The 12,075-nt window shown below is 63.1% G+C and overlaps 2 protein-coding genes and 1 non-coding gene across 4 annotated transcripts; 2 read left to right on the top strand and 1 right to left on the bottom strand.

The window, feature by feature from the left end:
- Positions 1-26: 26 nt before the first annotated feature.
- On the bottom strand, positions 27-7,251 carry INAVA (innate immunity activator). Of its 2 annotated transcripts, XM_061363187.1 has the most exons (9): positions 7,199-7,251; positions 6,635-6,694; positions 5,610-5,713; positions 5,420-5,539; positions 4,143-4,347; positions 2,962-3,015; positions 2,518-2,890; positions 978-1,512; positions 27-368 (listed from the first exon to the last, which is right to left on the bottom strand). In XM_061363187.1, the coding sequence occupies exons 2-9, from the start codon at positions 6,678-6,680 to the stop codon at positions 273-275; spliced, it is 1,533 nt and encodes a 510-aa protein (XP_061219171.1). In that variant the 5' UTR covers positions 6,681-6,694; positions 7,199-7,251; the 3' UTR covers positions 27-272. The 2 variants fall into 2 exon arrangements, with proteins under 2 accessions (XP_061219171.1, XP_061219169.1); XM_061363185.1 differs by lacking the exon at positions 7,199-7,251 and having other exon boundaries at positions 6,635-6,752.
- Positions 7,252-8,336: 1,085 nt separating this feature from the next.
- TMEM167B (transmembrane protein 167B) lies at positions 8,337-10,291 on the top strand. Its single transcript, XM_061362752.1, has 3 exons — positions 8,337-8,346; positions 9,024-9,155; positions 10,148-10,291. The coding sequence occupies exons 1-3, from the start codon at positions 8,337-8,339 to the stop codon at positions 10,228-10,230; spliced, it is 225 nt and encodes a 74-aa protein (XP_061218736.1). The 3' UTR covers positions 10,231-10,291.
- An 802-nt stretch (positions 10,292-11,093) lies between these two features.
- LOC133217599 (small Cajal body-specific RNA 2) lies at positions 11,094-11,398 on the top strand. The gene has a single exon (XR_009726902.1). It is a non-coding gene; the product is annotated as a small Cajal body-specific RNA 2 (non-coding RNA).
- The last annotated feature ends 677 nt before the right edge of the window (positions 11,399-12,075 follow it).

Here is a 12,075-nt window from a genome sequence, read left to right as displayed (position 1 = left end):
GCAGGGGACAGGGACCCCCCAGGGGCCAGTGCTGGGGACCCACTGGAGCACCCCAACATGCACCTTTATTAGAGACCAGAGCCCCAAATCCAGCGCCGCGGTGACACTGGGGGCACAGTGACAATGAGGGGATGGGGGGGGGGGCAGGGGGCCAGCCCCAGCCCCATGCACCCCAGAGGTGCCCATGTCCCATATCCCTGTCCCCATTGTCCCTGGGCCAGCCAGGCTGGGGGTGTCCCAGGTTGGGGTGTCCCATAGTTGGGGTGTCCCCATCACACTTGTGTCACGATCTCGCCGTTCTCAGGCACATAGACCTGCACGGACACACCATCGGGGGAGCGCCGCAGGACAGGGACTGGGGGGGGACCCTGTGTGGGAGAAGGCACCCATGGGTGCTGGCACCCATCCTGCACCACGGCAGCACCATGGGGTGATGGGGTTGGGAGCTGCATGCACCCATCCTGGTGGGACCCCTGGGTGCTGCTGGGGAGGGAGGCAGCACCCCAAGTGTCAGCAGGGCACCCCCCCTCGGCCAGGGGTACCCCAAGTGTTGCCCCAGGGACCCACATGGGAACCTGGGTCCTGTTCGTGGGGCCCTGGTGTGAGCAGAGGGACTCATGTGGGACCCCAGTTCTTCCCCTGTGATCTCCGCAGGACCCCAATCCTCCCCCCTGGGACCCCTTTAGGGCCTGATCCTGTCCCACAGGACCGTCACCAGGGAACTGGAGGAATCCCAAGGACCTCAGAGCCAGGTAGGACCCCAGAGGGACCCATCCTGCCTATAGGAGCTTGAAGAACCTCAGTCCCATCCCCAAAACCCTCCCAAAACCCAGGCACCTTTATGGGATTCCAGCTCTGCCCCAAGGACCTTAACGGGACCCCCAGGACCCCACCAGCGCCTCTTGCACCCCATTCCCCCCCATAACGGCAACGGCTCCATCAGGGCATCACCCCCGGGGGGGGTCCCCGTTCCCTACCTGTGCCCGCGGCAGCAGCGCCCGGTTCACGGGCCCGTCCCTGGCGCTGCCGGTGCGGGGGCCCCGGATCGCTCCCTGCCGGTCGAGGGAGTGGGGCCGAGCCCCCCGCAGCCGGGCCCGTTGGTGCCAGGATTTGAGCTCCTCGGTGACCGTGGCCTTGGAGAGCCCGCGGGGGGCCCCGTAGTCCTTGAGCGAGGGGGTGCGCACGATGCGGCTGTGCGAGGGCACCAGGCGCTGGTAGCGCAGCGGGGCCAGGTCCTGCTCGTACAGCACCAGCGCCGGCAGCAGCCGCTGCGGTCCCCGAGGGATGTAACCGGGTTCGGGAAGGGGCGGAGGCACCGGGACCTCGGGGCTGCTGCTGCCCGGGGATGTGAGGCTGGACAGGTCCGAGATGCTGTCGTCGGAGCCGGAGCGGTGCGCGGGGCCCGGCGGCGGGGGCAGGCAGGATGCGGGCACCGTCACCGTGTAGTACGTGGGGCGCCGGCGGGGGACGGAGCTGCGGCCCCGAGGCTCCGATGGTCGGGAGCCCTCGACCCTGCGGGCAGCGGCGTGAGGGGGGGACCCGGCCCGTGCGGGAGGCTCCAGCCTCCTCCCCATGGGGTTATCCCCAGTAACTCCTCCCTATGTGCTCAGCTCCATCATCTCCCTAGAGTCATCTTCATCCTCCTCCCCATGGGGTTATCCTCAGTAACTCCTCCCTATGTGCTCAGCTCCATCATCTCCCTGTAGGGTTATCTCCAACCTCCTCCCCATGGGGTTGTCAATGACCTCCTCCCCATGGGGTTGTCAACGACCTCCTCCCCATGGGGTTATTCCAGCCTCCTCCCCATGGGGTTAACCCCAGTAACTCCTCCCTATGTGTTCAGCTCCATCATCTCCCTAGGGTTATCTCCAACCTCCTCCCCATGGGGTTATCCCCAACCTCTTCCCTATGTGTTCAGCTCCATCATCTCCCTGGGGTTATCCCCAACCTCCTCCCTATGGGGTTATCCCCAATAACTTCTCCCTCTATGTTCAGCTCCATCATCTCCCTAGCGTTATCTCCAACCTCATCTCCATGGGGTTATCCCATTCTCTTCCCCATCCCTCCCTGTCTCAAGCTCCATCACCTCTATAAAGTTACCTTCATTCTCCTCCCTGTAGGGTTATCTCCAACCTCCTCCCCATGGGGTTAGCTGCATCTTCCCCCTGTTATCTCATCATCCTCCCACTGGATTTAGCTCCATCATCTCTAAAGGGTGTCTTCAACCTCCTCCCTATAGGGTCAGCAATCTTCCCCTTGGTGTCAGTTCTAAGTTCCTCCCAATGGGGTTGACTGCATCATCTCCATAGGGTTAGCTCCATCTTCCTCCCTACTGATTTACATCCATCCTCCCCCTGGAATCATCTCCAACCTCCTCCCCATGGATTTATATCCATGTCCCTATAAGGGTTATCTTCAACCTCCTCCATGGGTTCATCTTCATCAGCCCATGGGGTTATCCCATCCTCCATCCCCCTTGCATCGCCCCTTGTCCCCCTCCCCACACACAGGCCATACCTCAGGGACTGGGACTGTCCCCGGCGTCCCACTGGCTCCGGGCTGCTGGGAGCACTGGATCCCGCCTGCCGGCACAGCACCAGGGTCCGGATGGGAACGTAGCGGTAGGGAGGGACATCCCCGGGCCTGCCCGCTGCTGGGGACACCGGGTCAGGGCTGCTGGGGACCGGTGGGGACCCAGGGTAGCACCGGGAGCTCCGTGTTCCCCCATCCCCGGCATCGACACTGGGAGCTTTGGCCTTCTCATGGGCTCTGTCGGGGATGGGGGGCTCCGATGGGGACCCCGATCCCTCCTCCTCCTCCTCATCCTCCTCCTCGCTGGGCTCCTCAGGGTCCCGCTGTGAGGTGCTGGTTCCCAGTGTCCGGGTCTCCTCTGTGCGAGAGATGGAGCATTGGGATGGAGGGGACACACTGGGGTCCCCCCCCGGCCCCGCAGCCCCTCACCCTCCTCCAGCAGGACGGTGTCGGACAAGGAGCTGTCATCGGAGGCGCTGGGCTCTGTGGGACGGGCGCCGTGAGAGCGGTGCCGGTGCCGGTGCTGGTGCTCCCACGGCTCCCGGCACCACCCGGTGCAGCCCCAGGGGCCTCCGCTCCCCGGCTCCCACGGCCTCGTGTCCCGACACGCTCCGGGACGTGGCGGCACCGGCCCGGCCGGCTCTGCCGAGCCCCATGGGCAGCTCCCGGCCTGCCCGGCTGCGCAGGAGGAGCGGGGCTGGGCAGGGCCGGGGGCACCCCGAGGGAAGGAGGCGGCAGCACCGTGGTCCTGGCTCTGGGATGCAGGGATGGGGAAAGCACAGGGAGGGAAAGGGGGAACCCACCCCGATGGATGCCACTGGGATGGGGATGTCGGGGAGGGGGGGTTGGGGGCAGTGATGGGGTGCAAAGACCGAGGAGGGAGTTTTAGGGTTCATTCGTGGGGATGCAATGAGCAGGGATGAAGTTTTGGGGTGCATTCAAGTGGGTGAAGTCATGGGGATGGCGTATGGGGGTGCAGGCAGTGGTAATGAAGTGTTGGGATGTGCTTGTAAGAGAATACATTGGGGTGCATGCAGCATGGATGGCATTTTGGGGGGTATCCGGAGGGGTGCATTCAGCAGGGATAAGGAACTGGGTTACATTCCCCATGTCAGGGTGCTCTCTGGGGTGTACATTCACTGGTGATAATGTACTGGGATGCACCCTGGAGGGGTGCTTTCATCATGGGATGGGGAATTGGGGTATGTTCCCCAGGGATGGCATTTTGGGGACATTTAGGAGGGTGAACATCCATCCATCCATCCATCCATCATCCAATCATCTAATATCCATCCATCCATACATCCTCCATCCATCCATCCATCCATCCATCCATCCATACATCCTCCATCCATCCATCCATCCATCCATCCATCCATACATCCTCCATCCATCCATCCATCCATCCATCATCCATCATCCATCCATCCATCCATCATCCATCCATCCTCCATCCATCCATCCTTCATCCACCCATCCAATATCCATCAATTCACCCACCCATCCAGCAATGGGGAACTGGGGTGCATACCCCAAGGATTGTTATATGGGGGTGACCTCCCCATGGACACTTCACCCCCCCCCCAGGACAGGGCCATGGAGGAGCTCACCCTGGGTACCAGCCCGGGCAGAGAGGAGGCGCCGTTGGTTGAGGACGCTCTGCAGGTCCCGCAGCTTCTGCTCCTCCAGCACGGCCGCGCTCTGCCGGCGCCGCCGCAGCCTCCTGCCGATGTTCTCCTCGCGGCAGAGGCGCCGCGCGGCGCGGGCGATCTGCAGCTGCAGCGCCAGGTCCCGCTCCAGCGCGCTCAGAGGGTCCTGGGGATGGGATGTGCTCGGAGCCAGCCCAAAGGCACCCATGGGGGAGGCTTGGTGAGAGCAGGGGGGATGCTCTCCCATGGGAGATCCTGCCCAGCCCATCCCATCCTGCCCATCCTACCCCATGTCATCCTACCCTTCCCATCCCATCCTTCCCATCCAACCCTATGTTATCCTACCCTTCCCATCCCAACCCATCACACCCCATCTTTCCCACCCCATCCCATCCTTCCCATCCTACCCCATGTCATCCTACCCTTCCCATCCCAACCCATCACACCCCATCTTTCCCATCCCAACACATCCCATCCTTCCCATCCTACCCCATGTCATCCCACCCTTCCCATCTCAACCCATCACACCCCATCCTTCCCATCCCAACACATCCCATCCTTCCCATCCTACCCCATGTCATCCTACCCTTCCCATCCCAACCCATCACACCCCATCTTTCCCATCCCATCCCATCCTTCCCATCCTACCCCATGTCATCCCACCCTTCCCATCCCAACCCATCACACCCCATCCTTCCCATCCCAACACATCCCATCCTTCCCATCCTACCCCATGTCATCCTACCCTTCCCATCCCAACCCATCACACCCCATCTTTCCCATCCCATCCCATCCTTCCCATCCTACCCCATGCCATCCTACCCTTCCCATCCCAACCCATCACACCCCATCCTTCCCATCCTACCCCATGTCATCCCACCCTTCCCGTCACAACCCACCCCATTCAAATCCACTGTTCCCATCCCAACTCATCCCATCTTTCCCATCTCATCCTATGTTTCCCATCCCACAGCATCCCATCTTTTCCAGCTCACCCCACACCATCCCATCTCATCCTTCCTATTTCCCATCCCTGGCAGTGCTCAAGGCCAGGTTGGACACAGGGGCTTGGAGCAAGCTGCTCCAGTGGAAGGGGTCCCTGCCCATGGCAGGGGTTGGAGCTGGAGGAGCTTTAAGGTCCCTTCCAACCCAAACCACCCCATGATTCCATGTATGATGACCTCCAGGATGGGATGGGGCCGTGTCCCCTGCCCCACTGCACCCAGGCAGCCCCTCACCGCCCCACGCAGGACGAGGGTCTCATCCAGCTTGAAGGCAGCCCCGATCCTGCGCCGGACCTTGGGTGGCTTCTCCCCAGCTCTCAATGGGTACTCCCGGGGCAGCGTCCCCGTCAGCTCCTAGGGACAGGGGACCCTGAGCTGCTGCTGTGGCCGGGGGGGCAGGCAGGGTCCCCCCGTCCCCACTCACCGCCTCGCGCAGGCAGAGCCGGCGCAGCTCCTGCACGCACCCGTCCAAGCGCGCCTCCAGAGCCCGCTGATGCCCGGCCCGCGGCCAGCCCGGGATACTGGGACCTGGGCATGGAGGAGGGAGAGAGGGATGGATGGGTTGGGATGGGAAGGGTAGGATGACATGGGGTAGGATGGGATGGGATGGGTGGGTGATGGATGGGTGGAGGGATGATGGATGGATGGATGGATGGATGAAGGATGGATGGATCAATGATGGATGGATGGATGGATGGATGAAGGATGGATGGATCAATGATGGATGGATGGATGGATGGATGAAGGATGGATGGATCAATGATGGATGGATGATGGATGGATGAAGAATGGATGGATCAATGATGGATGGATGGATGGATGGATGGATGGACAGAAGAAGAATGGAGGAATGGAGGTTGGATAGAGGACAGATTGAGGAGGGATGGAAGATGGATAGATGATGGATGGATGGAGGGATGGAGGGAGGGATGCATGGATGATGGATGGATGGAGGATGGATGGACGATGGATAGAAGAATGGAGGAATGGAGGATGGATAGAGGATGGATTGAGGAGGAATAGAGAATGGATGGGTGGATAGATGGGTGGATGGATGGATGGATGGATGATGGATGGATGATGGACAGCACACACCTATTGAGATTCACCCACACTCCCCCATCCTCAGTTTTCCCCACCCCCAGTGCAGAGCAAACCATCCCTGACCCCCCCAGCAGCACCCATGGGTGCTCCAGCTCCCAGGGAACGTTTCACCCTGACTCACCCATCCCCAGTGACTCAAACCCAGACCAGACAACCCCTCGCCATGCTTGGCCCCCCCCTAACCAGGGGAACCCCCATTTCTCCTCCCCCAAAGGAGCTTTGCTGCATCCCATACACTCAATTGCCCCATCCCCACCCCGGGGGCACTGTAAGAGGATGTGTGCGGGATGGGGCACCCCAAAACCTTCCCCCCCCCCCGCACCCTGACCCCCCCCCAGCGCTCACCCTGGTGCATCAGGATCCCGCTGTCCGCATCACTCGCTTCCCCCATGCCGGGCCGGGACCCTATGGGTGACACCATGGAGACACCTTGTCCCCGCGGCACCCCGCGGGCAGCACCCATGGGTGCTCCCCCTTTCCCTTCCCTTCCTGCTCCCCCCCATCCCCTCCGCATCGCCCCGTCCTTCCCCAGCGCCTTCCCGTAGGTCCTACAATAAACAAAGGTGCGCGCACACGTGCGTGGGGGCACCCAGCCCAGGGCAAAGGTGGTCTGGGTGCGGCGGTGCGGGGAGGTGCGGAGGGGGGGGAACTGGTTTCACTGGGCTCCGCTCCCAGTTTCCATCCCTTTTCCATCTGGGAATGGAGGGGGGAAGCTGCTGAGGTGGGAAAGCGGCTCCCCCCCGGCACCCCGACACCCCATTCCCTTGGGAACATGGGGGGGGGGGAATGGTGGGAGCGGGGTTTTGGGGTGCTCAGCACTGGGTTCCCCCCCTCTCCAAGCCGGGGGTCTCAGTTTCCCGGACGGGGCTGGACGGGGCTCCCGGTGCGTGGGGATGGGGGGGTCCTTACCTGGGCGCTCGCCGCCGGCTCTGCTGCGCCCGGGCCACCGGGACGTGTTGGGACTCGAGGCGCAGGGAGGGGAGGAGCGGGTGAGCAACACCTTCCGCAGCCTCGCCTCGCCCCGCGCCGCCCCGCAACCGGGCACCAGCGGCGGAGCTGCCCCCAGGTCCAGCAGCCCCTCAAAGCAACCGGTCCCGTGCGGGCTGGAGCAGCTCTGCTCTGGAGCCAGGCTGAGAGAGCTGGGCTGGGGCAGCCTGGAGAAGAGAAGGCTCCTGAAGGGGAGACCTTAGAGCAGCTCCAGTGCCTAAAGGGGCTGCAGGAAACCTGGAGAGGGGCTTGGGACAAGGGCCTGTAGGGACAGGGCAAGGGGAATGGCTTGAACCTGCCCGAGGGGAGACTGAGCTGAGCTCTTAGGCAGAAGCTCTTCCCTGTGAGGGTGCTGAGGCGCTGGCACAGGGTGCCCAGAGAAGCTGTGGCTGCCCCATCCCTGGCAGTGCTCAAGGCCAGGTTGGACACAGGGGCTTGGAGCAAGCTGCTCCAGTGGAAGGGGTCCCTGCCCGTGGCAGGGGTTGGAACTGGAGGAGCTTTAAGCTCCCTTCCAACCCAAACCAGGCTGGCATTCCACGACTCCTGGCTTCTCCCAACAGTCCCCATGGTGTGACCTGCATCAGCCACCTGCAAGAGCTGTAGGGCAATGAGGAGTGGCTGGAGCTGAAGGAGGTGGATGGATGTGATGGATGCATGGATACACAGATGGATGGATGACGGATGGATAGATGGATGGATGACGGACGGATGGATGGATGATATGGATGGATGGATGGATGGATGGATAGATGGATGGATGATATGGATGCATGGATACACGGATAAATGGATGGATGGATGGATGGATACACGGGTGATGGTAGATGGATGCTGGCTGTTCCTGGGTGGCACTGATGCTGCCCCTCAATAGGCGCTCGATTGATGCTGCCTGCTCCGGCCACCCAGCCTTAAACCTCCGCCTGGCGCTCGGGCTATCGACTGCCTCGGCACTCGCCTGCCCGCCCTGCGTGTTCCGGTGTCGCGTTGGCTACGGGGAGGGCGCCCCGCGCATGCGCAGCGCGGGCGGGCCGGTAACGGAGTTGGGGGTCCAGCGGCCGCCATGACTAACGGTGAGGGGGCAGTGGGGCCCTATGGGGGGCAATGGGGCTCTAAGGGGGGCAATGGAGCCCTGTGGGGGGCAATGGGGCTCTAAGGGGGGCAATGGGTCCCTGTGGGGGCCAGTGAGGCCCTAGGGGGGGCAGTGGGGCCCTGTGGGGTGCAGTGAGGCCCTAAGGGGATCAGTGGGGCCCCAAGGGGGGCAGTGGGGCCCCAAGGGGGGAAATGGGGCCCTATGGGGGGCAGTGGGCCCTGTTGGGGCCAGTGCGGCCCTAAGGGGGGCAGTGGGGCCCTATGCGGGGCAGTGGGGCCCTGTGGATGGCAGTGAGGCCCTGTGGAGGGCAGTGAGGCCCTAAGGGGGGCAGTGGGGCCCTGTGGGGGGCAGTGCGGCCCTAAAGGGGGGAGTGGGGCCCTATGGGGGGTGCCCGGTCTTTATGGGATGTATGGGTCCCTATGGGGTCTCTGGGTCCCTATGGGCTCTATGGGTCCCTGTGGGGTGTGTGGGTCTCTATGTGGTCTGTGGGTCCCTATGGGGTTTGTGGGTCCCTATGGGCTCTATGGGTCCCTGTGGGGTGTGTGGGTCCCTATGTGGTCTGTGGGTCCCTATGGGGTTTGTGGGTCCCTATGGGCTCTATGAGTCTCTGTGGGTCCCTATGGGGTGTGTGTGTCCTATGGGCTGTGTGCCCCGCAGTGTACTCGCTGGACGGGCTGGTGGTGTTCGCGCTGCTGCTGGTGTGCACCTGCGCCCACCTGCGCCACGTGCCCCGCATCAAGGGCTGGCTCCTGGGCGAGAAGCGCGGGCTCTGGGGAGTCTTCTACAAGGGTCAGTGGGGAGCGGGGGGGACATGGGGATGGGAACATGGGATATAGGGATGGGGATGGGGACACGGGCTATAGGGATTGGGATATGGGGATGGGGACAGGGATATGGGGACACGGGATATGGGGATTGGGATATGGGGATGGGGATACAGGAATGGGGACGGGGATATGGGGATTGGAACATGGGATATAGGAATGGGGATGGGGACAGGGATATGGGGATGGGAACATGGGATATGGGGGTGGGGATGGGGACAGGGATATGGGGATGGAGACATGGGATATGGGGGTGGGGATGGGGACAGGGATATGGGGATGGGGACATGGGATACAGGGATGGGGATACAGCAATGGGGACACGGGATATAGGGATGGGGATATAGGGATATGGGGATGGGGACATGGGATATAGGGATGGGGATACAGCAATGGGGACACGGGATATAGGGATGGGGATATAGGGATATGGGGATGGGGACACAGGATATAGAGATGGGCACATGGGATATGGGGATGGGGACATGGGGTATAGGGATGGGGATATAGGGATAGGGACATGGGATATGGGGGTATGGGGATGGGGACATGGGATATAGGGATGGGGACATGGGATATGGGGATGGGGACATGGGATATAGGGATGGAGATGAGGACATGGGGATTTGGATATGGGGATGGGGACATGGGATATAGGGATGGGGACGTGGGGATGGGGATGGGGACATGGGATATGGGGATGGGGATATGGGATATGAGGATGGGAACACGGGATATGGGGTGGGGATATGGGATATGGGGACACAGGATATAGGATGCGTTTGGGGACATGGTGATGGGACATGGCATATGTGGATGGAGATGAGGACATGGGGATGGGGATATGGGGATGGGGATGGGGACATGAGGATGGGGATACGGAATATAGGGATGGGGATGGGGACATGGGGTGTCGTCTCCCCCCCAAAACCTGACCCTGCTCTGCCCCCCCCACAGCCGCTGTCATCGGCACCCGCCTGCACGTGGCCGTGGCTGTGGCCTGCGTGCTCATGGCCTTCTATGTGCTGGTGGTGAAGTGACCCCCCCCCTGCAGCGCTGACAGCCACAGAGAGCCCGGTACCACCCCCCCGGCGCCCCACAGCCAGCCCGGACCTATGGGGGGGGCCTGCTTAGACCCCCCCTTCTGTGGGGCACCTCCGCACCCCTGGGGGTGCACAATGGGACCAGGGGCAGACCCAGCTGTGCCCCATGGGCACCTTCTCCTGATGCTGAACCCAGTGGCTCACAGGGGGCACGCTGCAGCCTCCTACCATGGGGACTTGTGGGGCTGGGACCCCTCTCCTACCCCCCCAGCAGTGGGATGTCCAGCCATGGGGGGGTCTGTCCCCTGTGCCCATGGGTTTGTCACTGCCCACATTGGGAATGCTGGAGCACAGCCTGGAAATAAAGCGGGGGCTCCCCTATGGGCAGCAGTGGTGCCTTGCTGGGGTTCTGTGGGGCAGGGGGGCTGCTATGGGGCTGGTTGGTGGGGGGGTTCCCATGGATCTGGAGTCCTGGGGGTTGGGAGGGGTCTGGAAGCTATGGGTCAAGGCGCTTCTGTGGGGCTGGCTGCCAGGGGTTGTGGGGCTGGTCCCTGTGTGGGTCAAGGGCAGCTGTGGGGTGCCATAGGGCAGGGGGCTGGGTGCTGTGGGATCCCATAGGGCAGGGGGCTGGGTGCTGTGGGGTCCCATAGGGCAGGGGGCTGGCTGCTGTGGGGTCCCCAGTAGTTGTGGGGCGAGGGGGGCCCCATGGGGCTCCTCCCGGTGGGAGGAGAGGGGGGTCCTGTGCTTGTGCAAGGGGGCAGAGGAGAGGTTCGGTCCTCCCAACCAGCAGGGGGCGCGGTGTGGCGAGGCGGGGCCTGGCTTGGCCACGCCTTTTCCCATCGTGCGCCGCGCGGGCGCGCCATAAGCTGGCGGCGGGGGGCGAGCGGCGGGTGCGTGAGTGCGAGTGTGAGTGAAAAGGGTGCGTGCGAGCGTGCGTGTGCAAGGGGTGCGTGTGTGTGTGTGCAAGGGGCGTGCGAGGCCGCGGTGCCCCCCGCTCACAGCCCTACACGTTGATCTTATTCGATCGGCCCCGGCCGAGATGAGAAGAGCAGCGCCGCGAAGCCCCGTTCCCATCCCGGGGCGCTGTGCGGCGGCGGCGCGGGCGGGATGAGTCGATCAGATAGGCGAGGCGCCGAGCCGCTGAGCTGCTGCGAGTCTGACCCGCGGCCGCCGCCGCACCGGGAGCGCGCATGGGCCCAGTGTCACGGACACGGGGCCGCGCGTTACCCCCGTCCCTGCGCCGTCACCTGCACTGCAGCGCCCCCGTGTGGACGGGGGTGGAGGCGTGGCCGCCGTGCTCCCTGTATCCCATGGAGCCAACAGGCTGGAAAAGCCCTTTAATCCCATCCGGTCCAACCGGTCCCCATCAGTGCCAAGGCCACCCCTAACCCATGGCACTGAGGATGTGTGAACACTTGCAGGGACGGTGCCTGCAGCCCTGCCCTGGGCAGCCTGTTCCAATGCCTGAGCACCCTCTGGGGCAGGAATTGTTCCTCAGCTCCATCTAACCCTGCCCTGGTGCAGCTTGAGGCCGGTTCCTCTTGTCCCATCCCTTGTTCCTTGGGAGCAGAGCCCAGCCCCTCCTGGCTCCATCCTCCTCTCAGGCAGTTGGAGGCAGCCATCAGGTCCCCCCTGAGCCTTCTCTTCTCCACACTGAACCCCCCAGGTCCCTCAGCCCTTCCCCATCACACTGTGCTCCAGGCCCTGCCCCAGCTCCGCTGCCCTTCTCTGGCCCCGCTCCAGCCCCTCAAGGTCTCTCCTGTAGTGAGGGGCCCAGAGCTGAACACAGGATCCGAGGTGCGGCCTCACCAGTGCCCAGTGCAGGGGCTCAATCCCTGCCCT

Source organism: Neopsephotus bourkii, unplaced genomic scaffold (genome assembly GCF_033783945.1).
Source record: "Neopsephotus bourkii isolate Nb327-2 ecotype Australia unplaced genomic scaffold, CSIRO-AGI_Nbou_v1 NB_1139, whole genome shotgun sequence".
Taxonomy (NCBI): domain Eukaryota; kingdom Metazoa; phylum Chordata; class Aves; order Psittaciformes; family Psittacidae; genus Neopsephotus; species Neopsephotus bourkii.
Note: the sequence above shows the minus strand (reverse complement) of the source record. Positions and strands in the feature narration are given on the sequence as shown.

Coding starts and splice junctions, on each gene's coding strand:
- INAVA (XM_061363185.1), bottom strand. CDS start 6,752: ATGGGTGCTGCCCGCGGGGTGCCGCGGGGACAAGGTGTCTCCATGGTG. Junction 3,016..4,142: donor TGCCCGGGCTGGTACCCAGG/GTGAGCTCCTCC, acceptor CCCGTCCCACAG/AGCCCAGCGCCTCCGATGAC. Junction 369..977: donor CGCTGCTGCCGCGGGCACAG/GTAGGGAACGGG, acceptor TCTCCCACACAG/GGTCCCCCCCCAGTCCCTGT.
- TMEM167B (XM_061362752.1), top strand. Junction 9,156..10,147: donor CTGGGGAGTCTTCTACAAGG/GTCAGTGGGGAG, acceptor CCCCCCCCACAG/CCGCTGTCATCGGCACCCGC.